General features: G+C 55.7%; 6 protein-coding genes across 6 annotated transcripts; 4 read left to right on the forward strand and 2 right to left on the reverse strand.

Moving 5' to 3' along the window:
* Positions 1 to 439: 439 nt before the first annotated feature.
* On the forward strand, positions 440 to 1,654 carry ACO1O0_008640 (uncharacterized protein; the record flags this gene model as incomplete). The annotated part of the gene is made up of 1 exon (XM_083198004.1): positions 440 to 1,654. The coding sequence occupies one exon, from the start codon at positions 440 to 442 to the stop codon at positions 1,652 to 1,654; it is 1,215 nt and encodes a 404-aa protein (XP_083045739.1).
* A 514-nt stretch (positions 1,655 to 2,168) lies between these two features.
* Positions 2,169 to 3,444, forward strand: ACO1O0_008641 (uncharacterized protein; the record flags this gene model as incomplete). The annotated part of the gene is made up of 3 exons (XM_083198005.1): positions 2,169 to 2,259; positions 2,350 to 2,817; positions 2,942 to 3,444. 3 exons carry the CDS (start codon positions 2,169 to 2,171, stop codon positions 3,442 to 3,444), a joined length of 1,062 nt encoding a protein of 353 aa, XP_083045740.1.
* A 5,149-nt stretch (positions 3,445 to 8,593) lies between these two features.
* Positions 8,594 to 10,591, forward strand: TRF2 (homeobox domain-containing protein; the record flags this gene model as incomplete). Its single annotated transcript, XM_083198006.1, has 3 exons — positions 8,594 to 8,976; positions 9,029 to 9,231; positions 9,294 to 10,591. The coding sequence occupies 3 exons, from the start codon at positions 8,594 to 8,596 to the stop codon at positions 10,589 to 10,591; spliced, it is 1,884 nt and encodes a 627-aa protein (XP_083045741.1).
* Positions 10,592 to 12,789: 2,198 nt separating this feature from the next.
* DNF3_2 (uncharacterized protein) lies at positions 12,790 to 17,417 on the forward strand (the record flags this gene model as incomplete). The annotated part of the gene is made up of 2 exons (XM_083198007.1): positions 12,790 to 16,886; positions 16,943 to 17,417. The coding sequence occupies 2 exons, from the start codon at positions 12,790 to 12,792 to the stop codon at positions 17,415 to 17,417; spliced, it is 4,572 nt and encodes a 1,523-aa protein (XP_083045742.1).
* A 1,256-nt stretch (positions 17,418 to 18,673) lies between these two features.
* On the reverse strand, positions 18,674 to 20,870 carry ACO1O0_008644 (sodium:neurotransmitter symporter family protein; the record flags this gene model as incomplete). Its single annotated transcript, XM_083198008.1, has 2 exons — positions 18,674 to 19,162; positions 19,224 to 20,870. 2 exons carry the CDS (start codon positions 20,868 to 20,870, stop codon positions 18,674 to 18,676), a joined length of 2,136 nt encoding a protein of 711 aa, XP_083045743.1.
* A 2,013-nt stretch (positions 20,871 to 22,883) lies between these two features.
* Positions 22,884 to 27,109, reverse strand: ACO1O0_008645 (armadillo-type protein; the record flags this gene model as incomplete). Its single annotated transcript, XM_083198009.1, has 4 exons — positions 22,884 to 23,348; positions 23,402 to 23,740; positions 23,791 to 26,815; positions 26,877 to 27,109. The coding sequence occupies 4 exons, from the start codon at positions 27,107 to 27,109 to the stop codon at positions 22,884 to 22,886; spliced, it is 4,062 nt and encodes a 1,353-aa protein (XP_083045744.1).
* Positions 27,110 to 27,851: the final 742 nt, after the last annotated feature.

The following is a 27,851-nucleotide window of genomic DNA, read 5'->3' on the forward strand; positions in this document are numbered from 1 at the left end:
CTCTGGAGACAGGCCACAAAACTGCATCGTGGAGCTCGATACAGCTCTATCCGGTATCGCGCATGAATGGTCAATTGGAACATGACCTGGGAGAAATGGCACGAATAAACGTAAAGCAGGCTGCTTATACCGGACGTGGGGCGAGGCCGGTGCGGGGCGGAGCGCTCCGACGGACTGGCAGGGGAGTGGAGCACTGGAGCAACTTGCCCTGTTGCACTGGATGGGGCCCCTGGAGACCCATGACGCTGCACCCTGGCCTTAGCAGCTGAAGCGCTGAGGCATACGTAAGGCGACGCGAACGCTGCCTCGACCACCACCAACCTCTGCTCGCCTCGCCTCACTCACGTCTCTCTCTCTCTCCCCCCCCCCCCCTTCTCTTCTCTCATCTTCCCCATTCCCCACGACAGTCACCACCATCAACACCCCCCAAACACACACCATGGGAAAACCTGACAACGACCTCGTGCCCTCGCCCAACCCGGCCACGCCCCTCGGCGAGTCGGCGGCATCCATCTCCCTCCATGCCCACACCGCAGGGTCTGGAGCTGTGCCTCATGCTCCCCAGCGCTACTTTGACGACGATCCCACCGAGCTCGCAGACGACGACCTCCCCCCCCTCTACTCAGACCACGAGCACGACGCCCCCGCCGGCCCATTTGGCGTCGTCGACCCTCTCCTGCCCTCCGGCGCAGCTCCCCTCGAGGTCCAGCCCTTCCTCCGCGACAAGGTCTCAGGCACCGAGTACTACCTCGACCGCCGCCTCGACACCGACCCCGTCTTCCTCGCCACCCACCTCGACCGCCTGGCCCAGCTGCCCCCGCGTCCCCACGTCCACATCCGCGGCACCCACCACCAGTCCGTCCGCAAGGAGGACGGCAAGTCGGAGCGCCGCCAGGTCGTCGACTTTGACATCCACATCGAGCTCACCCACCTGCTCTACCAGGACATCCAGTCTCGCCAGCCCTTCCTCCGCCACGTCGCCACCGCCGGCCACTTCGAAAAGGTCCGCCGCGGCACCGTCTTCGCCACCCGCGCCCCGGGCTTTGGCGGCTGCGGCGGCGCCGCGGAGGAGGGCGTCCCGGACCTCGCCGAGTGGTGCCGCCGCTTCTGCGCCAGCCGCGCGGGCCTCAAGAACTTTGTCCTCGAGCGCCGCGTCCTCGGCTGGGACTTTGACCTGCTGCGCACCAAGCTCGAGGCCCTCGTGCGCAGCACAAACTACCGGGGCCACGTCGCCGTCGACTTCCCCGTCCTCAACGCCCGCGCCGAGGTCTACAACGACTGCCGCACCAACCGCTGGCGCCTGACCAAGTGGATCGAGATGCTCTTCGTCTTCACCCTGCTGTTCCTCTTCTCCTGGCCCTGGCTCTTCTTCCGCACCGCCCGCTGGGAGGTCGCCAGCGCCCAGTGGCACATGAGCTCCCGCGACGCCCAGGGCCGCAAGCGCTACGCCTCCGTCAGCGAGGACCGCTGGTACAACATGTGGGCGCGGCCCGTCCAGCGCGCCGTGCTGGAACGCAGGCAGGGGACCCTCGACCAGGGTGACCTGAGCCGCGTGGACGCGCCGCCGCAGAGCGGCTTCGCCGGGGCGGTGCAGGCGGGCGTGGAGGCCATGGGGGTCGTCAACCGGTCGTTTGGCTGGGGAGGCGATAGCTAGGTAGGTAGGTAGGTAGGGAGGTAGGGTGATGGTGATGGGGGAGCAGTTGGATTTGGAGCAGGCATTTCCTTTCTTCTGGGTTTGGCGGGATAACGGGCATGGGACTGGAATTGGGTCTTTGGGATTTCGTGTTTGGCACGCCTGTCGCTCGTTTGTGACGATGCAGATCTTATGAGCCTTGATGAATTGTTTGAAATGCAATACAGTATCTTTGATTCTGGCGTATGGAAACTTTGACTTTCACGCAAGTAGACTCACAGAGGCAAGTCGACTGTCTACCTCAATACAGCGGTTTTTACTCTGCACTGTACCTTGTAGCCTGGGCTTAATCGGGACAGTCCAACTGGACCCTGAAAAACCCCGCCACTCCACCAACGTCCAAGCTAGCAGACGCACCCCAACGTCACTCATCACCAACATTGACATTTCACACACTGGTACCTCACCTCACTTCACATCACCGCTCCTCATCTCGCTTGCACCCTCAGAAAAGTGAATGGATGGGAAGCCCACCATGCCCGATGTAGCGCCCATATCGAATCCGCGGAGGATACTCGTCGTCAGCCTCGAGGATGCGACGCACCACCTGAGCCGCACCATCAAGGGTATGTCCACCCACCCGTCTATCTCATCATGGCTGCCACAGAATAAAGGAAAAAGGAAAAAAGCTCACACATAGTCCATCATCGTTCCAGACCTCTCCGGCTCAGCCCCCGTCCCCGCATCCACCTCCCTCGCCGGCACGTCCCACGACCTGCCCCTCTCCACGCCCTACTACTCCGCCACCGTGCCCCTGTGGCTCGACCTGATCGCCTCGCCGCGCGACTGGGCCTCCTCGTTCCTCTCCGAAGAGGCGCGCGAGGTCCTCGCCGTCATCGGGGGGCTGGTCCTCGTCTTCGCCCTGCCCACGGGGGCGGGGGACAACGGCGACGCCGCCGCAGCCGCAGCCGCAGCAGCACCAGCAGCAGCCGCGCGGGAGCTGATCCGCGAGGTCGGCCGTGTGGTCAGGGATGGCCTGGGCGGCTGGGAGTGGGATGGCGTCGGGCTGGCTGTGGGCGTGGGCGAGGGTCCGACCGACGAGTGGGATGAGCTGTGCGCCGAGGCGGGGCTGGAGTTTGTGCAGGTGACGGGCCGCGAGGAGGGTCGCCGCAACGAGTTTGGAGGTATATATATATATATCCTCTCCCCCCTTCTCTCTCGCCCCCAACACCCTCCCTCGTTCCGAGAAAGTCAAAGCATCTCCAGATGGGCTATGGGTTTACCTTGCTGACACGGACTGCCGCGCAGAAAAGACAGGCATCCCCCGCGTCAGGGAGGCCCTCGAGGCCAACGACTGGGCGCAGCTCGACGCCCCGGACCTGTCCGACTTTGGCGACTTCGAGGACGCCACATCACCCGGCAGGCCGGCTCAGAAGGAAGAGGACGATGGGAAGGAGCTCGACCCCGAGAGCCTGGACTTTGGGTTTGACCGTGCCGACTTTGAGGGCCTGCGCAGGGCAATATGGAGTTCTGGGCAGGTGGACGACGACCAGAGCGGCGGAGGGGATGACGGTACAGCAGCGGCGGACAAGGAGAAAATGGCGAGCAGCAAAGACGGAACCGAAAAGGGCCCTGGGCCGACAGAAGATGGGCGAGGGTACAAGGCAGGCCTTGATGACGAGGACGTCGCTAAGGTGGAGAGGATGATGAGGAAGCTCCAGGTGGCAAGGGAGGCTGGCGAGGGAATGAGCCAGGAACAGAGGAGGAGGATGGCAGCGAGGGCTGTCGAGGAGGTCATGAAGGAGCTGTGAGAGAAGTCGAGGGAACACAGCTGATAGGATGGTGGTCAGAGTCTGTTAGGCTCTGCATGCACGGCGTCCAACAATGAATCGTTTGCAGTCTACGAGGCCTGTCCCGCAAAGCTGGCCACCGAGCAGAAACCGAACATGGGCCCCAGGCCTTGTGGGATAAACTCACTTGCCTGAGATGCGTTGTGGGCTGCCTGTCAGACACATATCGGATAGCCCCCCCTTGAGAGCGTAGAGAGTGCTTTAATTTCGCATGACGTTGCGACTGCTGTGTAATCGAAAGGCTGGTGTTCCACTGCCAACACTCTTCTGGCCTTTTTGTATCGGCTCAGAGCTAAAAGACAAACCGTTAGGTGCATCATACACTACATCCAAGACAGCACATCGGGTACCCAAGTCTCCGAGCTGGTCGTGTTGTACTAGGAACAGCTTAATAGCTAGCAGTAGCGTATCGTGTGTATACCTGCTAGCCCAGAAGACGAGCGTCGAAGAGCCAGTACTCGTGCTCATGCGGACGTAAGGGAGAGACTAGAGAGGGGTCCCTGAGTCAGAAGATGAAGGGTCGTGCTGCTTATCCAGCCGAGACATTTTAGTTCCGAAACACGTTACACGATGCCATAAACTGCGTCTCCTGCAAGACAAACGAGAAGGCTCGGCCCTTCTCTGCTCGTGCGGAATACTCGTAGTTTCCCATTGCCAAGGTTGCACGTACAACTCCCGAGAGCACTGGCACGAAGGGAACGGAGTTTTCCAGCGTGTCAGGAAGAGTGCAGTGGAACCTGGAGTGCCTGCTGACAGCGTGTAGAGGTAACTGCCTAGGTCAGTACTCGTCCTCCTACTACCAGAACCACCCCTTCACCTGTTGGCTGTTGGATCTTGTTCCTAAGAATATCTCTTCTGTTCGCCAGGGGTCAGCCAGCCCTTCCAATGGTCCGGCACTCTGGAATGTCCTGATAGTAGCCCGAGCCAACGCGTTGGTTGAATTGGCGCTGACCGGGGATTCGACATTCGATTCCAAATCTTGAGAGCAGCCATAGCCCCGTTGTGGCCAACCCGAATGCTCTGGAAGCAGTTGGTTATTCTAATGCCTCGAGTTGCTCCAGAGCCATAATTCTTACCGGGGCTGCCTGCCGAATCGTGGATACCGAGAGTGAGACAGAATAGCTTCTAGTACTACTCCGTACATAATAATACTACAGTGCATCTGCATGTACATCACAAGGCTGGATTGTGGGTCATTGTGGTCACCGGCGGAGAGAATGCCATCACCGCCTTAGCCCAGTGTCGGATGTGATTGTGATCTTGCAGATTTCGGGGGAAGTGATGGGGCCCATGTTGCTGGGGTTCCTTGTACTATTGTATAAACTCCAACATATGGAGAATCCATCCCAATGTCCATTCGGATATGCCATTAGTATTGGATGGTGAGTACCGGACAGGCACCTGACAGATGGTCTGCCGTTATGGTACAGCCAAGACAATGGGATGGTTGAGCAAGCCCACTGTTGTCCGTAGGCCCCCAGCTGTGTATCCTCTCGTACTTTGTGTCCGGTGTCGTGGTTTCCCTGGCACACTGTGAGCGTCTATATGCATGCATCCTCCTTAGAGATGCATTTTAAGTAAGCAGCGCTGCGTATTTCACCCGCTCCACCTCAAAGGCCAAAGGAATTCATTACGCCGCGATCGACAGCCCCCAGGACGTGTTGGAGCTTCTTGGGGGTAGCTAACTGGGTCACGCTTGTTGCGCAGGAACAGGTGGCGTTACTGAGTGAGTGGCGTGTTTTCTTCTTACTGTAGCATCAAACCCTCTGGTCCTTGGTCAGAGTGAAGCTTGGTTTGAGCGGTCAAGGAACCGGACGGAACACTCGTACACAAGATAAACAGAGAGACGAACGCCCGATTTGGTTGATCGGCCACCGTTGCACCAATGGCAGTTGGTGACCCGTTGGCACAGAACACACCACTTGTCCGCGTGGCGTGTATCACAGCAGTGTTCGCCTGTAATTCGTACCGTACACCTGTTCTGGCCCAATAAAAGGGGTCAGAAACTGAAAACGCAAAGGGTTCAGGGACGCGTGGAAGCCATTCCATGCGTTCAACCGGCTGCGGCTGATTGACTATTACCTACTCGCCAACTCCAAGGGTTGGATTTGAAATTTTCGATCGTAAAAAAAATACCGTGTCTGTAGAACTGTGGCGTCTGTTAGATCCAGTACCGACCGGGCTTCGGCATCTGCTCCATCTCCGCAGTGTCCGCTGCCTTGTCGAGAGCTGTCGTGGCAGGTATTATTATGCAAGAGGCCAGCCAAGGGCCCAGGTGTGACCCCTGAACAGCCGCGAGTCTGTGGCCCATTGACGCCAGGACGGCGCTGGAGGGAGCGCAGTGGTGGGATGGACTCCGCTGGCCAGTTCTGGTTGGACTATGGAATGCCAAGGATGCATGGATCCAGAGCTGCAAGGCACAGGATCCGGGTCAGGGGCTGAGGGTGTCGCCTCTGGCTCTGTCTCGTGAGGGTCCGGTCCCGAGGGGGCCAGTGGGGATATCGCGCACTGTACGGAGTACTGCGTTGTCACTTGTAACATGCCAGCCGACGTTCTCCGTAGGGTGACAGTATTGTGGTTGACAACCATAGTTGTGTGGACTGAACGACAGTGGCAATACCGATTTAGACATGTCTGAACGTTCTTTTTCTTTGGCCGTCAACTCTGCGAGCTGCTCCTGATTCACAAACGAACGCCGAGATCTGCCGTCTGTTTAATCGTCCGGCTCGGGAGTCATCCGAACAAACACACTTCGCCCTTTCGCCGATGCCATCTAGAAACATGTACTTGGAGCGTGCTCCTCTCCCATTGTTTTTACCCTAACAAGAATCGGATGAGGCCAGAACGTTGCCTAGTGAAGGTATTAGTACTCTGTATCCGTAGTACGTACAAGAATTTCAGAGCTCCGGATTGTTGCGCCCGGCGCCGGCGTGGGGTTGCCGACTTCTATTCGTAGTTGTGTTGCTTCATGCCGCACTGTGAATGTGGCTTGGCGTCGAGCTCAAATCGGCGCCAACAGTCAGCGGTAAGCTACCACAACCCGGGCGAGGCTTCGATGCTGGCATCATCCTGCGTCTGCATGGCTGGGCCGCCATGAGCCCTCTTGGCTCTCTCCTGGGCCCTCCTGAGTCTTGCCCCTCCCGCTCACTTGAAGCATCTCTGCTCTTATTACTGTGGCTTGTGGGGACCGGAGCCCATCTTGAGCCCCCAGTCTGTTTGTCAACACGCTGGGAGAGAGATGCATTGCGACGTCGGTGGCGATTGTTGGTGGTGCCAAGGGTGCGGTGACGCCTGTTTGGTGATCGACAATGACGCTCTGGTGTCTTGGCCAAAGCATCGGGATAGGCTTGAGGCTATCCAAGAACTCCAGGGCAGGACTGGTCTAAGAATCAACCGTTCAAGGGCACTGTATTCGTACAGTGACTTGGACGAACGCGCTTTACGCGACGGGCACAGACTAAAAAACATAAGTCGTGCCATGGCCACAGGCTGGCACAACACAAGGTGCCACTTGTGTGTCGGGACGTCGATGGTGGTGCCTTGCAGTAGCCTCGCGACTTGGCGGTATGGCGCAGGTACCTTTTTGTGGTGGCCCAACGAGCCCGTAAGAGAGGCCCCTCATGCCCCCTGCCCCTGACTGTCTCCAGCCTCCACTCGCCTTCCAGGGAGGGCAACGCATGACCACACATCCCCGTCCATCCCCGTCGTCCGATGTCAGTTAGGGGCAAGCGTGCGAGGGACCGGCAGGCGTGTCTGTGCTCTGTGGAGGTATCATGACGAAGGCGGGTTGAAACCACGGTTATGCCGGTTAGTACGGATACACATTATTAGTATTCGTACTCGTACGAGTACGAGTACTAGTTATTTTGCCACGGGCCGGGTGATGGCGGCCAGAGAAGCCTAAAGAGAGGGAGGGCAAATTCAGGCCTAATAGGCGAGGGACCCAGACAAGTCTATTATGGATGGATGGCGTCGCTCCGTTGTGCACGATGGGATTCGGGCGACGACAGTTTTGTTGTTGCTGTGCTCATGGAGGGGGGGAGGGCAGACGATCGGCAGGGCAGCACACCATACCTCTCGTGACGCGATTCGCTAGGCAAGGAGCCTCATGCTCACAACTGGAAAGCGCAGCCGCGAGGTGTGCCTGCGCCGTGGTGGTGGTGGGTGTACTGGTGCACCACCGTAGTACTTCGTACCTGCTGCACTGCAGCCCAGGTGGTGCACGCCCGCACCGCTGGGATGATGGATCAGACGTTGTCGTGCGACAGCCTGGAGCTCCGGGCATGTTCCTTTTTCCACGGCCTGTCAGTGGTCCTCTGGGCCACTGGGTGTGGTGCTGTGTGGGCCTGGCCACGGCCTGTGAGTGGTGCATCGGGCGGGCAGCACCTGCCACTACCTGGACAGTCCCTGAGCCAGTGAGCCTGTGCCTGAAGGGTGCGGCACTCCACTGTGCCCTGTGCCTGGCCGCCCTGGCCGCCTACCCATCCAGTCCACGCCTGTCCCGTCTTGGGTGCAGGCTGCTGCTGCTGCTGCTGCTGGTGCTGGTGCGCGCATTCTCTTTTCCTCCTCCCCCTTGGTTCCCGCCTCCCACTCCCCCCCGTTTTCCCTTCTCCATCTTCCCAAACCCCGTCATTCTTCTCTTGTGACCGCCTCTTCTCTTTCGTTCCCCGCGTCCGTTTTATTTCCTTTCCTTCAGTCACTCTCTTGCTTGTTTCAAGCCAATTCGGTGTCCGTCACTCCTTTCGGCACCATTACATTCATTCGGCTCAACCCGCGTCTATCGAAGCCTACAACTCTACGTAGCTACTTTGACGTCCCTCTCCAACCAATCCTCGTTCCACGATCGCCTTAACAGCTCCTGAGCGAGAAAGACACTCTTTACCAAGAAGCTACCTTATTCGACTCTTTCCCTGAAACCCTCCCGATTGACATCGCTTTTACCACGGCTTTGCCCTATTGTGGCGCCTTCACTGGACCAGGACAGCTCCTTCACTGTGTCCAACAGTCCTTCAGCCACATTCGCGGCCTACTCGACGGCGTCTTCTTCTCGGACGAATCAACCTGCAAATTCCCTCTCTCTGTGCCATTGATACTCACAGTGTATCCAATGATGGCCACCGAGGTTGAGCAGCCGCTGTCCCTGGGTCCGACAGAAGCTGTCGGTACCCCCATGTCCGGTCACGATCAGATGTCGGGCGTGACCGGAGCTCAAACGCCTTCCTCTACTGCGCCAAGCAAGCAGACACCTTCTCCTGCGACCTCAACCGGCACCGGACACACCCAGAACTCGACGGCCTCGAGGCGCCCACCCCGAAAAAGCACCCTGACCCAGCAGCAGAAGAACCAGAAGCGTCAACGGGCGACCCAAGACCAGCTGACAACTCTGGAGCTCGAGTTTAACAAGAACCCGACCCCAACTGCCCTTGTCCGTGAAAGGATAGCCGAGGAGATCAACATGACGGAGCGATCCGTCCAAATCTGGTTCCAGAATCGGTAGGCGTCTCCAAGGCGTGTCCAGTGTGGTCGTTGCTGACATCCAGAACAGACGTGCAAAGATAAAGAACATGGCCAAGAAGAGCCTCGAAACTGGTGAAGACATTGATTCCATTCCCGAGTCGATGCGAGCCTATTTGGCAATGCAGGCTATGGAGTCTGGCAAGGGTCTGGGTGGAAACTACTTTGGCCGTACAGGGTTGTCGCCGTTTGGCCACGGCGGCATGCTCCTCGGTGATCCGAATGCTAAAGTTTGTAAGTTGCTAGAACTCGAAAGCCCCAGCTAGACGTGTTGGAAGACAAACTAATGGTCCAAGTGATCAACCACCTGACTTGCCGGTCCCTTAGCATCGGCGAGTGGACGCGTGTGGGACAGAATGCCATGGACCTGGTCATCTTCTACTCGCCTGACAAGTGCACTATCACCTACTACATCAACAACGAGCAGGCCGGGTACAAGATCGAGTACCCCTTCTCATATGTCAAGAACATCTATCTTGAGAACAACGAGACCGACCCAACCAAGATTGGTGGCATTGTTATCGAGCTCACCCGGCCACCTCACTTCCTCATGGACTGCTCCAACGGTGCTGGGTTCTCCCAGGTCGGCGACTTCACCCAGGATCAACAGGCTTCACACTGCCTGGTTCACCACTTGGGCGGCAACCCCAAAGTACTGAGCGGACAGCTCGCCAAGCTAGTCTCACTCGAGTCGTTCATGAACCGCCACAACCTGCACAACCTGGCCAACACGCACCAGTTCCACGATCCACACGCTATCTCAATGTCGGCGCCCGTCTCGCCTACTGCCCGGCCATCCTCTCAGCCCAACTTCCACCACCCTCACCATGTTAACATGTTCCAGAACCAATGGGGCCTCAACCAGATGCACTCGGACATGCGACCGCCAGGCCACAAGCGCCAACGCAGTCGATCAGTGCCCGGTCCCGTCGATTTTGCCATGTTCCAGAACCAGCCCATGCCCTCGTTCTACATCCAGCCGCCCGGCGAGATGGCTCCTCCTCAGCACAACCCCAACATCTACGCGCCTGTCCCGCAACAGCCCACCCAAGTGAACGCGAACCTTCGGATCGACACTCAGGCGGGCTTTGGCTTGGATATGCGCCAGTATCCTATGTCTGCCACGACGGCCTCGCCCTCCGAATTTCCTCCCAGCCCTGGCTTCTTCCCACAGCAAGCTCAAGAGCCCGCCCACGTCGCCCCCGCCGGCTATGGCGCGCCGTACAACAACCAAGGGTTCCTGTCCCCAATGCCAGGCGCCGAGACCAATACAGCCGTGCAGACTGGCTCCATGCCGTTCCATGGGCCGGCTGAGCCATCAATTGTCGAACAGTCCCCTCCCATGGCCATGATGGGTCGTCCTGGATCTGCCGAAATGTACAGTGGCAACGGTGGCGGCTCGTGTGCCGTGTCAGAGGATGGCGCCAGCCTGAATGAGATGTACTCCAAGCATACGCTCAACATTCCGATGCAGTCGCAATCTCCCAGCTATGTTCACTCTCAACAGGCCGACCTTGACATGGACCAGCTGGTGTCTTTCGACCCTGTCGATCCAGCAAGCTTGTCCCCGGAGGCACCGCCTACGACACAATAATAGAAGTCCCACCTGGGTCTTTGTCAGGCTTCGGGGTCTGCTCGGAGCATGGTGATGGCTCTAGACGGTACGCGCGCGATTGCACTGGAGGGCGTTTGTTGGGATGTTTACTATACCATGGGCATTTTCAGGCTTTGGGTTCCTACTATTTCTTTATAATCTTTCTTCGACTCACATCACCTCTCCTCTTGCCAACATGGGACTCCCTGCCAATATCACTGGTTTCGGCTGGAAGCGGCGGCGGCTGCCCATGTTACGGCCATGATGAATCTGCATGACTATGTCCTTCTACACTCGGTCATGCATGTCCGGGACAGCGATCGTTCACAGTTTAATCTTCGGCGACGAACAACTCAGCACTGAGCGAAACTTCGCCGTGGGAAGCTACTACATGGGTGGTTTGGCTCTACGGCTCTTGGCCGTTCAGCGTCTTCTTTTGACTTCAACTTTATCTTTGCTTTTTTTTTTGTTTCTTGGCTATGAAAGTTCTTGTCTGCGATGGCAGTGGCTGACCACCACACTGCTCCTCGAGACCTAATAATCTTACACGCACATATCGAACCACGGGGAAATTTTGACTTTGATTTCTTTCCACCATGTTTTTTCTCTTCTTTCTTGTCAGGGGTGATTCAAGCTAGGGCGGGAAAAGCCCAGGAGGCTTGTCGGGGTGGCCCACGGGCCTTAATGAGACGCTGGGGAGGTTGGAAAATCCCTCTCGAGTGTCGAGGAGAGATGAGCGGATGTTCGCAGTCGAAGAAACTGGCTGGGGAGACCACATCCGCGCATCAAGAGTTATCCAGGGGGAAGCGGACGCTGTTGTGATATGATAATACGGCTCTAGGGTTTTTAGTCCGGGTGTCAAAATAGTTTCAATGTCTACAAAAGCGTACTTTTGCTACATCCCCTTTATTGTCTATGAGCGGAATAGGTCGGGCATTGTTTCTGAGGCCCATGATGCTGATGTCGTCGTAGACCTGTGGCTCAGACCATGCGTTTCCAGCCCAGACCATGCGTTTCCATGCACTTGTAGGCATAGCGACACGTCAGTCGAGGGGGCTTCTCCGTTTGAAAGGAATTTCTATAAGGAGGAGGGCCGGAAGAATTGGCTAGGCTCTAATTGCCTCGTATTACATATTTGAGCGGCTGAGCTATGAGTATCGATTAACTTCGTTGGCAATGATGGGGCTTATTCGGTGATAAGACGCGGTCGGGGGAGTGTCCTTGTGTCAACACAGGCGAGCACCGCCTCGTTGGGACGTACGGAGTACATATACGCTAGTATAAGGCCCAGCCGTGGTTTTCTCTCTTCGGGTATTCCTATTTAAAGTATCATCAAGGTTTTGTACGCCAGTCAAGTTTACGCTAGACGGAGGTTGCGGGCTGACTGTATTTCGGTGATCTGCAATACTCCGTAATCGTACTCCGTACTCATACACACAAAGTAGTAGTAGGTACCTCGGGCCAATATTGGGTGGAGTCGAAACCACATGGGGGTTCCACGAAATAGAATGCATGGCTGGCGGGTCTTCGAAACCCAGGTAACTAGACAACTCGCCATCTGATCGAGCTTGCCACAGGTGAGGATGAAAGCTCAGATGCGGGTAATGCTGCCGGAGTGGAGGACACTGCTACAGACTTGGACCATGCGTATTGTAGCAATATACAACGCAATTGGGGTCGAAGCCGAGGAAGCCGGGAACCCAGCAAGGTGGTGGTGACACGTTAAAACAAGGTGCACTGCGCCTCCCCAAAGTGCCACGGCGTATGGGGCAGGCGCCAATCAGGGGGCAGCCGCGACCCACGATTTCAAAGATTGGCCTTGGGCTTGGATCTTTCTTCGGGGACTTGGTTGAGGCCGTACCGCCCATTGTTGGCTCGTTGCTGACCTAGCTCGCTCGCATCATTCGAGGCATTCACTCATTTCTTCTCACTGCCCGTTGCGTCGTTCGCAGCCCACCAGTCTATCTTGTACAGTTTCGTGTCCTGCGTTGTATCTATACCCACCCGGCCCCTCTGTGTCTGAGTCTTGTCGCGCTGTTTCCCGCCTGTCTCATAATTGACGCGCGATCCCCGGATACGCACGATAGTACTACTACGTACCGTACCCTCACCCGAATCGAGGACCACGTCCGCAGCAACATCGTCGTGCCGGACGGACCTCTGGAGGCGACCGATGCTACGAGCTGTTGGTCAACGATATGGCTCCTGGCCGCACTGACCCTGAACCTGGTCGGTCGCGAGGCGGTCACGGAGCCCACGACGATCACGACACCGAGCACTTCCGCCGAATCCCCTCGGCGGGGGCCTCGATACGTAACAGCGCCGGCATCGAATTCAACGGCCCTCACGACCCTCACGATCCTCGCAACCGCGACTCGCAACAGCCATTATTCGACCCGCCGGAGCAGAGTCCCAACTCTAGCCGCCAGCAGCCCGATCTGCACGCCGCATCCTCGCGCGAATCGCTCGACCCATCCTCAGACTACCCCATTCAAGGCAAAAGTGGCGCCGCACCACGTAGTAGAGCGATGGCGTCCTCGATGTGGAAGAGGAAGGGCGACAAGAACCGAAAAGTCCCTGCCCGCGTAACGTGGAAGCACCAAATGGCTGATCGACTGGCTGCGCTCTACCAGCTCATCATTATAGAGACCATCCTCCGTCGCAAGCCTCTCCCGCCTACCAGGGATGGCCGACATGTCCCCCTTAACCCCACCGACGTGGGCAACAAGGGCCTCGTCGACGAGCGAACCGAAAAGCCCTACATAAGCAACTTTATCCGCTCCCACCGCTACACCATCATCACCTTCTTGCCAGCTCAGCTCATCTACCAGTTCAGCAAACTAGGCAACTTTTACTTCCTCGTGGTGGGTATCGTCCAGACGATCCCTGGCCTGAGTACCGTTGGAACATGGACCACGATTGCCCCCCTGGCAGTATTCGTTGCCTTGAGTATGGCAAAGGAAGGATACGATGACTGGCGGAGATATGAATTGGACAAGGTGGAGAACCGAAGCACAGCTTGGGTATTAGCTCATGGTGTGAGGCAGAACGTGCACAACAGGCCCCACAGGTTCAGCGGCAAAGGATGGAAAAACGAAGAGACGGAGAACGAGGAGAAGAAGCGCCATCACCTCGAAGCAACAAAAAACGTCAAGCTCGACACTGAGGATTGGATAAAGATTCAATGGCAGCATGTCCAGGTTGGCGACATTGTCCGTCTTCACCGCGACGATGCCGTGCCCGCCGATATTGCACTTTTGCATGCCACGGGGCCTAATGGAATCGCCTACATCGACACCATGGCTCTCGATGGCGAGACCAATCTAAAGAGCAAGCAGGCCTGCCCCCTCTTCGCAGAAAGATGCAGCACGGTGGAGGGTCTTAAGAGTGCCAAGGCTACCATTGTCTCGGAGGACCCCAATCTTGATCTCTACAGCTATGATGGAAAAGCTATTGTGGACGGTGAGACGCTCCCCCTGACCATGGCTAATGTGGTCTACCGTGGCTCAACCCTCCGGAACACCGCCATGGCCATTGGCCTCGTCATCAATTCGGGAGAGGAGTGCAAGATCCGCATGAATGCCCAGAAGAACGTCCGCGCCAAGAAGCCTCGGATGCAGTCCGTCGTTAACAAGATGATTCTGATCCAGCTATTTGGTGTGTGCATGCTCGCGGCCGGAATGACCATCGGATACTCACTCTGGCAAAAATACGCGGAGAAGTACGCATTCTACCTACAGGGTGCTGCCGTTCCATATATTCAGATTTTCTTTGGCTATATCATCATGTTTAACACGCTGATCCCCCTGTCTCTGTACATCAGTTTGGAGATTGTCAAGGTTGGGCAGTTCCTCCTCATGCAGGACGCGGAGCTGTACGATCCCATCTCGAACACGCCCATGGTGGTCAATACGACATCCACCCTAGAGAACCTGGGCCAGGTCAGCTACGTCTTTTCCGACAAAACAGGGACCCTGACGGAGAACATCATGCACTTCCGCAAGATGAGCGTGGCGGGCGTGGCGTGTCTCCATGATATGGATGTGGGGAAGACCGAGGATGCCAAGCAGAAAAAGATCCAAGCGGCAGAGAAAAAGAAAAGCAAACCCACGACGAAGAAAGGAAAGGCCAAAGCTTTGATTCGCGACGGGATATCGTTGTTGCTCCAGGAAAAGAACTATAAAGCTCCCGAAGAAGGGGCTGACGCATCGCGACCCGCTCTTGGGAGAATGTCAACGGGTACTTCCATGGCACAGTGGAGAAAATCTGTTCAGCATGATGAGGTGCCGGAGATGAAGACGGAGGATTTGCTGGATCTGATTCAGCGCAAGCCGAACACTCCTTTTGCCCGCAAGGCGAAGCACTTTCTTCTCTGCATTGCGCTCTGCCATACCTGTCTGCCGGAGAGGACCGAAGATGGCCGTCTTGAGTTTCAGGCAGCCAATCCGGATGAGTTGGCTCTAGTGGAGGCCGCGCGCGACCTTGGTTACCTCCTAATTGATCGCCCTACCAACGCTATCAAGCTGCAGACGACCAACCCCGACGGGACGCCCCACGTAGAGGCATACCAGGTGTTGGACGTGATTGAGTTCAGCAGCAAGAGGAAGCGAATGTCAATCATTCTCAGGATGCCTGATGGTCGCATCTGCGTGATCTGCAAAGGCGCAGACAACGTTATCCGAGATCGCCTCAGGCTTCGCCACCTGGCAGAGCAGAAGGCCACCGATATCAACCGGAGGGCGAGCCGGCGCCGGTCCATGGAGCAGAGCATGGCTAGAGAACGCCAAAGCTTCCAGGGCGAGAGATACGCTTCGCCGCGTAGTAGCATGGCTCTTAGCCCTCGCAACTCGATCAACCCGAGCCAAGGGTGGAGAAATAGTGTTCGACGGTCCACCGATCTCAAGAGAGTATCACACTCGGAGGATGCTTCGCCGTGGAAGAACCAACCAGAGGCTCAAGGGGCCCAGGATCCATCAACTAATTATGGACATAACCCAAGGCCGAGTTTGGGCCGTATGCAATCCTATGATAGCGTCGATGATTTGGTGGACGAGGCTGTTGCCACGACGGATGCGGATACCTTCGAGCGCTGCTTCCAACAAGTTGATGCCTTTGCGTCGGATGGTTTGAGAACACTGCTCTACGGATTTCGCTACATTGACGAAGAGTCTTACGCCAAGTGGAAGAAGATTTACCACGAGGCCGAGACCAGCCTGGTTGATCGACGGGAGCGCATTGAGGAGGCCAGTGAACTCATTGAGCAACAGTTTGATCTCGCCGGTGCCACCGCCATCGAGGATAAGCTGCAAGATGGCGTCCCGGACACGATCGACAAGCTCCGCAGGGCAAACATCAAAGTATGGATGCTTACGGGTGACAAGCGCGAGACGGCTATCGAGATTGGGCATTCAGCGCGCTTGTGCAAGCCCTTCTCGTCGATCTACATCTTGGACGAGACCCTTGGAGACCTCCGGGAAACGTTGCAGATGACTATCAATGAAGTTGGACAAGGCGACATGCCCCATACGGTCCTAGTTGTTGATGGAGGGACTCTGGCAACTATCGATGACAGCGATGATCTTTCCCTCCTCTTCTACGATCTGGTCGTCATGGTAGATTCGGTCATTTGCTGCCGTGCGTCCCCTTCGCAAAAGTCTAATCTAGTCAAGTCTATTCGCCGGTACGTGCCGAAGTCCATGACCCTGGCCATCGGAGATGGCGCCAACGACGTTGGCATGATTCTGGCATCGCACGTGGGCGTTGGTATCTCAGGCCGCGAGGGTCTTCAGGCTGCTAGGATCTCCGACTATTCCATTGCCCAATTTCGCTTTCTCCAGAAGCTCCTCTTTGTGCACGGACGCTGGAACTATGTCCGTACGGGCAAGTATGTCCTGGCCACGTTCTGGAAGGAAATTCTCTTCTATCTGGTCCAGGCGCACTACCAGCGTTCCACTGGCTATTCGGGCACTTCGATGTACGAGAACTGGAGTCTGACAGTTTTCAACGTCCTCTTCACGTCGCTGGCGGTGATCATCCCCGGTATCTTCGACAAGGACCTCTCGGCTGACACGCTGCTCGAGGTGCCCGAGTTGTATACCTTTGGCCAGAAGAACATGGGCTTCAACTACTGGCAATATCTCGGGTGGGCCATTATGGCTACCGTGGACAGCGTCATCATATACTACCCCGTCTGGCGATTCTATGAGGTCACGCTCTTTACATCAGACACAAGCTTGTACGCCATGGGCTGTGTCTGCTTCACAGTAGCTGTCGTCTTTATCAATGTTAAGCTATTGTAAGTAACTCCTGGGTTCGGAACACCTGCCGCAACTTCTAACTAGGAACCTACAGCATCCTGGAGACACACTCCAAGTCTATCATCATCTTTGGCTGCTTCGCTCTCAGCGTTGCCGGATGGTTCATCTGGATGTGCATTCTGTCTCAGATGTATAAGCCTGCCGTTGGCATTTACATTGTCCGCGACGCCTTCATCCACAACTTCGGCCGCACCCTCAACTGGTGGGTCATTATTCTTATGGAGCTCGCCACGCTCATTGTCCTCGACCTCGCTGTTCAGTCCGTCCGCCGCGTCTACTTCCCCAACGATGTCGACCTCATGCAGCGCATGGAAAAGGACGCCGTCAAGGCCGCGAAGCACAAGGCCGCTGCGGCGGAGAAGGGCCAAGTTGAGGGTGTGGAGTTGGAGCAGATAGGCAACGGAACCACCCCTGAGAATGGCCACAAACATCAGGGCCAGACCGTGTACGAGAGCTACAACGACAATGGCGAGTCACGCCAACCCACGCGCCCGCAGGCCACGCACTAGGAATCGCATCGGTGACCTACCCGCTACGGCGACGACCGCGCTTACTAGATACCATTCTACAACCACCCTGCTTATACAAACAGATATACGTATGTGTATATATATAGTTATACCTCACCACCGCCGTTATGCCTTGGCTTCACAGGGGAGGCACTGCCCATTTTCCTTGCCGAGCGACATTTGCATTTCTATGATACCCTTCGGACAGGGTTGGCGACGGCGTTTTATTCGGGGACTTTGGAGTACCTTTTTGGGTGCACAGGAAATATTAGCCTGTCGTTTACGTAATACCATTTCTTGGGACATGGGCGCGTATCGATCTTGGATTGAATGGGATGAAGGAGAGGGAGGGGGTGACGAGTCAACGTGGTGTCGAGTACTAGTAGTATCTTTTTTTTTTGTTTTTTTGGAATAGGAATATTCAGCATACATTTACATACACAGTTAGCTAATTACTCAATTCCCATGAAAGTAATGCGTCGCGGGCGAGAGCCTTGGCCTGCCGTTTCTTTGATCGGCCTGGTAGGGAGGACTATTTATACATATTCGTAAACCGAAATGTTGTCCGTCTATGTTGCCTCTAGTGGTAGCTAGATTGACGAGGTTTTGTTTTCATTCTCCATGGCCTGCTCCTAAGGCATGAGTTAATCTGAAAGCTGACAGAAGCCTCAACTTTCAAGCCCCTTGGTCGGCTTTCAGACGGAAGGTTCGCCCGACCTAGGATTCCCTAGATGGTTCCTTGTGCGCGGGAACAGTCCTTTAAAATACAAACGCTATATTCTCGTGTTAACGTAGTACTTACCCAACTTACCTAGCCGCTCATGATTGTTCTACTTGGTTCGGCCGAGGACGAAGAAGAAGTTTCGGGGTCGGATCCGATCGACGACGTTTGGACCTATTGTTAGCAACCAAGTTGGACTTCGTAATATATGATCCAAAGATCAAAATACAATCTTTTAAATACTTTGTCAGCTGGTGGAGCAGCCCAATATAATTCTTGTATAGAGGGCGCCGGTGGCTTCCCAGCGTGTATGATGCTGCGTGTGTGGTATCATCCAAGGTTCCCCCCTTAGCCCAAAACCATGCCCAAAACCAATAGGTAAAACAAAAAAGGTATCTATCTCTCGCTGCCGTGTTTGTTTGTCTCCGTCGAGAAGCCATGCGACAAAAGCCTGTTCAGGTCAAGAATATAAGAAATGTCCCACAAGGATGATGGTGCGAAAACATAAAACAGCCCCCTTTTACAGCACCCGCTTTCACTGCGAGGTATGTCGTTTAGACGTGTCTTCTCTGAGACCACCCTGGTTGCTGCTATCGTCCTCTGATGAAACGGCAGCTAGGTCTTGCCCTCTTTGCAGGGCAGATCCCTCGATCATCGCGCCACCATCGAGCTTGTGGGCTTGCTCCATCTTCGCGTTCCGCTCCATTTCCTCGGGATCAGCGGCCACATTAGCACCCCAGTTGACCTTGCCCTCGCCTCGGCGGGATGGCGGTACAAAAACGTCGAACCACTTGGGCATTATGAAACCGGCAAATATGATGATTAGGGCGATGTGGCCGACTCCGAAGCCCATGATATGTAGGGGGTCGTTGCGGAGCAGATAGAAGCCGGGATATGAAAAGCTGAAGACGATCGCCAGGGCTGGGGCGGCAACGTAGCGGAGAATGGGGGACCAGAACACGGGGATATTCCAGTTCTCTCCGCGCCCGACAATTACATTCAAATCGCGGCATAGCTGGTTGCCCTAGTGCGAGGTTCAGTTGGGACGGCCTTCCCTGGTTTACAGACGAGCAGATGGTACTTACCGAGTAAAACGCAACGTACCAAAACCGCTGGGCCAGTGTGTTGGAACCCCAGAATCGAGGAGCACGAGAGTCGGGAGCTTTCGCGACCATGACAGAGAGCAAGGCGAAGACAATATAGATGCCGAAGCCAACTCCGGCACCAACGGCGGGGTTCTTAGTATGAGCAACAATAACACCAAGAACCTGACCGCCGAAGTAGCCAAAATTGTAAGTGACAAAGGAAGGCATGCCGACCTGCTCAGTGACATCATGCCAGCGGTAGACAACGGTAGCACACACGCACTCGGCCCAGACAACGAAGACAAGGGCCACATCGTTCGTCCAGCGGTCGATGCCCGTGAGCAGGTAGTATCCAAATTCGGCACAGTAGGGAATTGAGAGGAGGAAAGAAAGGACGACGGCCGAAGTGACAACAATGATGCGGTTCCATTTCGGCTGGGCATCCATGATCAGGGTAACGACGGCATCAAGCATGGCGAAGGCCGAGCTGTAGCCAAGGACCATAAGGGTGAAGAACAGTAGGATGGCCCAGAGGTTAGGGACAGGCATCTGATTGATGGCCTCAGGGAGGGTGAGGAAACCGACAGTGAAGCTTCCAATGCGTTCAGCGGGGTCGGGGTGCATGCCTAGGAAGCCAACAACACCGAATACGGCGAATGCAGCAATGTTCTCGAAGAGCACATTGCTAGTAACGACAAGGAGCGAGTCGACGACAGCATTAGAGTGCTTCTGGTTGTACGAGGCGTATGAGGTGAAGTAGCCAAAACCCACGCCAGTGGAAAAGAAGACCTGACCACATGCCGTCTGCCAGACGGTACCCTTTGACAATTCAGAACCTCTCCAGGTCGCGAAGTAGAGCTTGACACCGTCGACGGCGTTAGGCAGGGAGCAAGAGCGGCCAATGAGGATGATGGTGATGACGATCGGTAGACCCATAGTGAAGTAAACGACACGACCAGTCAGACCACAGCCGCGGAAGATGGAGAGCCAGACGAGGAACCAGGTGAACAGAGTCCAGCCAACCATCTCTCCATTCATTGAGATGCCGTTATAGTGGACCCAGTCGGTGATGCTAGATCCGTCACTGCTGTAGCTTCCAGCAGTGGGCTCGGGAATGATACCAACTACTTCGTTATAGAACTCAGTAGCACGGCCGCCCCAGGGTAGGGGGTTGTGGAAGGAGTGGCGGAAATAGATCATGATCCAGGCGAGGTTTGCGACAAAGTACGGCCCAACGACGAAGCCAATGTATAACATGGCAAGGCCAGTGCCCTTGAGACGGTGGTTGATGCTGTTGTAAGCGACGACGCAGCCACCGCGGTAGGCATTTCCGATCGAGATCTCGAGAATCAGGACGGGGATGGCGATGAGAAAGACACACATCAGGTACGGGATGTACCACTGCAGACCGTGATTGTTGTAGACGACCGAGGGGTAGCGCAGGAGGTTGCCCATACCGGCACAACCGCCCATAGCGGCGAGGACGAAGGCGGTTCGCGAGGGCCATTGGTCACGTCCATCTTCGGCGGTTGAGGGAGGCGGCGCAATCGAGTTTCCAATCTTCTTGAGAATGCCCATTGGGCCCAGCTCGGCCATGCGCTTCGGAGCGTTGACCACGCCGCGACCAAAGCCCTTGACGGCGTTCATGCTGACGGCGCAGCTCCGGCTAGGGCACCGGGAGCTGGGGAGAAAAGGCCGTCGATGAGGACGACGGAGGCTGGAGGGGGGAAGTGGTGGTGCGATCGTCACGATGTCATTGACGAGGCGGGTATGGCGTATGTAACACGGGAAGCTTCGCGTGTGTTGGGGGATGAGAAGAATGGAAGGAAGGAGGAGGAGGAGGAGAAGGAGAAGAGGGGATCAGATTCAGAAGGAAGGAGAATCTAACAGAGAACGCAAAAGAGAAGACGGAAAGGACTCGAAAACAGGGACTGGAAGGAGCTGCCCGGATTTCGACCAGGACCCAGCACGACTACGAGTGCCAAGTGAATGTGGATGGAGTGATATTCCCTCCTGCCCTGGCGTTGGAGCTTGACAGTAAGCACCGAGCGCCCTGCACTCCGCACCAGGTGTCGTGACATCAAAAGCGATGGCCCGGATTCGCCGAGTCCATCTGGATACTGGGTCACAGCCTCCCTAGGCGCTCGCCCAGTGACAGCTAACAATATCTCGGGGTGGAGCGTCCGCCTCTGCAACCACCACGGATGGTAGGGAGTTGCATGCACGAGTAGAACTTCCCAGTGGAGGTTGGCGGCGGTCCTGCGGCGGCAGTGGGGGGCGACTGGGCGGGTCACGGAGACTTCCAGGGGGGTCTTCATGGCCGGACACCGACTCCCGACTGGCTCGCCATCGCCAGATGGAGGGAAGCTTTTTTTTAAGCTTCTCGCCTTTAAACTCTTTGCCTTTTGCGCCGCTGCATCTGATCCTGCTGGGCCTGGTACCTGGCCTGTATGATATGACCCTGCTGCGTGTTCGCTGACAAGTTACTACTAGTATTAGTATCAGTGCGCAATTATCCACGTCGGCCTTACTCGTACTTCTTCGTCGTCCATTACACCCACCCTGTCTCGGTTCCAATGTCTCATCTGGGGATGGACGAAGCCGTCGACCTGCATGCGGAGACTGACTGTGGATACCCCCTGTCAATGTTCAATGTTCATCCCACTGCGAGTCTTGCGACACCCATCCCCAATCCACCAATCCATCATCATATCCTCCACGAGTGGCGGCGATTCAAATTCACCTGGCTCGAGAGAAGAAAAAAGAAACAAGGAGCCGCATCCTCGGCGTCCCCGACTCCCTCACCTGCCACGACCCATTCATTTTAATTATCCATCATAGGTACTGCTCCGTGCTATTAGTACTAATTCCCACATCCCACGCAGCTTAACGTTTGCATTTGTAAAGAAAAAAACGCGTCCCCGTCTTGGCATGGGGCGATGACGGAGGCGCCACGAGTCTCCAAACTGTGTCCGTACAATAGTATCGGTAATACTATAACAGGTACGCGGCTGCCTGGCCGATGCCAAGCTTGCCAAGTCGGACTTTTCCCACCAGGACGGTTCGCCATTCAAAGATGTTGGACATGTCGCTTGGAGCTGCCGTGTCTTATTGGGTGGAATACGGCAACGTTTTCAATCAACGGGCACTCACCATCTCATACTCGTTCACTCGTTCACTCGTCACAATAAATCCAGACAATCTCAACAGCAGGGGGGAAAAGGATGTAAAAAAAGGATGGAAACCCCGACCTAACCATCCCAGCCCGCCCAGCCCCCCCAGGGATCGCGAATCCTCATCACACTGCTGACTGCTCGCACCACAAAGCGCCTGGTGCCTACGAGTACTTATGTACCTAGAGCGACTGGGGAGGTGTTATTCCCATCCTCCCTGGCTCTCTTGCGTCATTTCCCGCCTCCATTTTGTGCCTCCCGCTTAGACTAACCTGGTCTAATATCGCGACTCCGGCGAGACGGCGGCGCAGCGCCACTGGGAGGTACATATCGGAACCTCGAACTTGTAGCTCATCACACTCAACGTCTTTCAACAATACTGAGGTAATCTCTGAGCTGCCGCGAATTTTGCGCTCAATAAACTCGTGATTCATATTCATTTCTACATTTGGCCAGCCTCGACCAACCAACGCATTGATGCCGACATTTAGACCACCCTAGTCTGCAGCAGCCTGGTCTCTTCCCGCAGCCCCCTAAGCTGCTTCTCAAAGTCCTTGTTCACCCAGTCCCAGTACGACAGCCAGCCTCCCGGCGCTGCAGTGTTGCTTGATGCTGCCCCTGCGTTGCCCATGATGGACTTCATCTTGTCTCCGAGAAGCAGTGTCACCCGAAGCACGCTCTTGTTGGCCTCCTCCTGCTTCTCAATATCCTGCTTCACGGCACCGTCTTTGAGTTTAACTGAGAGTACGGATCGATAAGCCTCGGCAATCGAGTCAAGTCGACGCGCCGTCTCATCAGGATCAATCACTATCAGCTTCGTAATCATGAGATTGCAAAGCTGCCGAATGTCATTCTCGTCCTTAAGTCCCGCAACAATTCGGTCGTAAAAGTCGATATTGTTGATCCGACTGAAAGCTGTTTCCATAAGGGCGTATAACGTCTCGTATGCGCTCTGGTTTCTACGTTAGTAAAGCCTCACAATTTCGCTGAGATGTTTAAATGTACCTTGCGGACTTCGAGTCCTTCATCCACTCGGTGCGTGAATGGTCCCAACTTGATTTCTCGCACAAGCTCCGGTTTGATGACCGACTCACGAAGCACAAACGGCACAAGTTGTCCCAGGTGCGGCACAATGAGGTCAGGCTTGTTGCGCGTTGCCGAGTTCAGCGTCGTCATGGCCAGTCGCTGGATCTCCATGTCCTTGTCCTGCAGCATTGTGAGAAGCATATCAACCAGCACATTACGTAGCATTGCGTCGAATGTGTCGTCGCTCTCAGGAAGCGTGTACCGAATAGCCTGCACAGCCATGCCGCGAACGGCGGGCGACGGTGCTGAGAGAAGCGTCTACTGATGTTAGCAAGCTTGCAAGGGACCATTTCCGGAGACGTTCTCACCTGCAGCTGTGGCATAAATTCGCTCGGGTTCAATATGACGAGACGGCCTGCGCACTCGGCGCACACCACCTTGTTGTCTGCCTCTTCCGATGCTTGCCGGAGTTTTGTCCAGATATCAGGGGCGTAGCTCTCGAGTTCGGAGAAAGTCGAGATAGAATGTAGGATCTCCTTGATGGACTGGATAAGGAGATACTGGGTGTTGCCTCCGTGGTTCATTGTTTCTAGGATGACGGGCAAGAAGCCCTGGACGTTGCCGGATCCTGCCCTGCCCAGTGCCAGCGCAGCAGATAGGGAAACCTTATCGGGCTCCTTGTGGAACTGCTCAAGGAAGAGACTAGGCTGAAGCGGTGATTGAGTACCAAGACCCTTCCCGGCTTCTCCTAGAACCGCCAGAGCAAGGCTCACACGGGCCTCGTCGCCCAACTTGGCGCTTTGGCGGAGCTCTGAGACGAAGCTGTCGATCGTCACGCCAGTCGACGCACCGCTAGTCACAAGAAGTGTTCCAATAACCTTCCCTACAACTGCAGGGTCACCGGAGACACTGACATCCTTCAGAAGACCCTTCATCAGGTCACCACCGGCTCCGCTCTTGCCAACATTGACTACCAAGTCAATCAAAGGATCCAGCACAATGCCAGCAAAGTGCGTCTTAAGAAGCTCACATAGTGCCTTAGTCATCTCCTCGGTCATAGCGATGTCGGCATGCAAGGGCACAAGGTTAGCAAGGATGATGAGGGACGGTCCTAGGAGCTGTGTGTCGCTATTCGTAATAGCCGGCATCAACGCAGAAACGACTCCCCGGACGGTGTCAGGCTCCAGCTTGTCTTTGGCAGCGGGCGAAAACGTCAAGTGCCTGAGTGCCATGATGCTCGATGCCCGGAGAGCTCTGTTGGCTTTGCGTAGCTGGGCGGCAAGCTCCAACGCAACGTCCTGTACCCAGTCCTTGTCTAGTTGATTAGGCAAGTTGGCAGATGCTGCCACTTGATCGACTGCGCGAACAGCCGCCAGACGGGTTGTCTCGTTCTTGAGCCTCTCTCGAAGAATGCTCAGGCCAGCTTCACGCCCTCCCGTGGGTAACAACGCAGCGCCATCAGCCGACGATGTTCGTGAGATGAGTACTCCCAAGGCATGAATCGCGCGATGACGGACTTCGACATCAGCATCATTAGCAGAGCTGCGATCCATAATCACTTCATAGAGCTTATTGAGCTCTGCCTGATGCTTCGTCCCCGTGTTTTTTGCCCGCGGAGGTGTCATGGCCTTGACTAACTCCTCCACAGTCCTGACGGCCTCGCTGGATATTTTATAGAAACGGTCCTGCACCGCCGAGGTGATCCCGGACACAATCGTGGGAAAGAATGATTGCAACGAGGCCGACGAGTGGGTCTTGGTAATATCACTGATCAGCTTCATCGCCGCAATTTTGAGGGTGCTGGGAGTAGCAGAAGCGGAACCGCCGGCTGCTCCCAGCGAGGAAGATGCTACTCCGGAGCCCGCAGACTTAACTGCCTCAATGATGGGACCGATGATATCGCCTAGATAATCAGACAGGCCGCCACGCTGCACCGACACCATATCGTCGAGCAAGTTGACCACAGCCTGTTTAGTTGGAACCGTCTTGCCCTTCAATTGCTTGGTGACAGCTTTAATAATAGTAGGAGTGAGACGGGCAAGGTCGGCCTGAGGCCCGGTTTTAGGGATCTTATCCAGTGTTGGAGATACGACACCAGGAACGGCGGCGAGTTGGGATCCTCCTTCTGCACTGTTCTGTCGCCGTCTCTTGCGGCTAACAGGCATTTGGGCGATTGCTTCAGGCTCGATATCATCCAGAGACTGTTCTGAAGTATGGAGTCCTTCACCGGTCTTGCGAACAAGTAGAGCCAATGCCGAGATGACCTCTAGTCGGACATTCTCCTCCCTCTCGCCGATACGCTTAATCAAGTCCGGCGCAGCTTGGTTATAGAGGACCCCATTCTCCAGCAAATCGCCACTGCCACGGGTTGCGATCAGGGTGTAGAGCGTTTTGGCAGCGCAGCGCCGGACCTTCCAGCTAGCGTCGTCGTCGTCGTCTTCAAATCCGTCATCATCGTCAAATTCGTCATCCTCATCTACGTCATCGTCCTCATCGTCGTCGACCTCCATGTCGTCATCATCGTCAGCAGCATAGTTGGGGTCGTACTTCAAATAACGAAGACAGGCAGCGATCATGTCGTCCGTGAATGGCTTGGTCTCCTGGGGACAGGAAGCCAGGAATGCCTCCAAAGCGACCAAAGCCGCCTCCCGTACCTCGTTAAAATCCTGTCCAAGATCCTCGCCATCGCTCACCAGTTCTAGATGAGCCCCGAGCTCGGATTCGGACAGGGCGTCGATGACCAAGGGTGTAGCCTTGGAAATGTGTGGGCCAAAACGGACCGGGACGGACCTGGCCATGCTGCCCAGGATGGAGATGTATAGTTTGCGGGTGACCGGACTCAGCCCTTGGCGTGAAAGACCATCTGTTATGCGGCTGACAATGTCTCGCAGATGATCCTCAGTAAGATACACGGCAAGCATGGAAATGGCGACAACTGCACGCTTCTTGACCACGGACGTTCCCTTCTCGCGTTCCAACATCTGGATGACGATTTCTTCCATAGCCTCTACTTCAACTTGCTCGAGGAGCGGGCCAAAGCACCGAACAACCTCAATCATGACATCGATCGATTCTCCAGTCAAGTCGCCCTCGTTGTGGAGCATACCCTCGGGCACGGGTGGCAGCTTGATGTTGGTCGTCCGAGGGACCTTGGTCTTAGGCCCAGGGCCAATCAGGCGGGGGATCAAGACCCTGCTGATAGCTCTGTATGCCTCCTGGACATTGGGTGTTGTGGGGACCCCGGCGACAGGGCGAGGAAGAGCGACGAGGACGGTTCTGAGGGCCAGTGATGGCACGGAGTTGTCCACGGCGTTTTCGATTTTCAGCATTGACAGCTTGTCAATCATGGGCCCGATGATGGCGGCGGGTACCTTTCCGACGAGAGGACCCAGGCTGTTATTGGAGAAGGTTAGTGGTCACACTCGGTTTGGGAAGAAGGCGGATGGGGACGGACCACTTGATGGCCAAGTTCTGAACCTCTCCATTCTGATCGTCGAGGGTTTTGATGATGCTATCTACGGCCCTCGCAGCTGTGTTGTAGTCGTGGTGCAGGAAGTCGGACTTGGCGTTCGTCAAAAGCTGTAGGAGATCGTTGAGGGACATGAAGCGGCAGTCGGGGTCAGGGTCGGTGAGCTTGCCAACCAGGTTCAGGACTGTCTGGGGCGTCGCGGGCTGCGGGGCCGCCATGGTGGGCGAGCGCCTCTTAGGCTGGGGATGGATGCTGTAGAAGAGATGTTGGTACTCATGCAATTCGGGCCGGTGATAGAAGATGGACCCCGACTCTCAGAGCTGGATAGGAAGAGAACGGTGGAAGTTGGAGGAGAGGAGATCACGCATGGCTGTTGCTCGCGTCCGGTAGTGGGGTCGGCAGCAGGCAGCTTCAAGGGAGCTTGGTAAGACCAGGCTGAGATCCGGAACCTCCACGCCTGCCCCTCCAGAAGTTCCCCACCAAGCCCATCATCGGGGACTCTATTTCTCCGGAATCCGGTAGTGAATTTCAAAACAACCCCCCCAAAAAACCTGCAAGGCACCAACATCCGGTCAAACTCCCGAGTCACCAAGTTCAAACAAGTACGGAGTATAAGTACAAACGGCAAATCCCCAGTGCCATCAACATTGCATTTGCCGGACGATTGACAATTCATTGCAAAGTGGAAATGATATCAAAATCTTTCCGCGCAACTGCTGCTTGCCAGCTGCCTCACCGCTACTGTTTGTGGCTTATTAGCTGAGCTTGCTATATTCTCTCCCTATCGACGACTCCATTGATGAAGCGTCCCGAATGATGGAGTTTGCTCGAGACTTCCTAGCAAAGCCATTGTAGTGCTAAGTGCTCAGTTGAAATCCTGCCTAAAATTGTCAACTGTAGCCCATTGCTATGGTCAGAATCTGGTGACAACCGTCAGCAGCTAGCACCGCATCACTGCCA

Source organism: Amphichorda felina, assembly GCF_050947745.1.
Source record: "Amphichorda felina strain 45539 chromosome Unknown scaffold_9, whole genome shotgun sequence".
Classification (NCBI taxonomy): domain Eukaryota; kingdom Fungi; phylum Ascomycota; class Sordariomycetes; order Hypocreales; family Bionectriaceae; genus Amphichorda; species Amphichorda felina.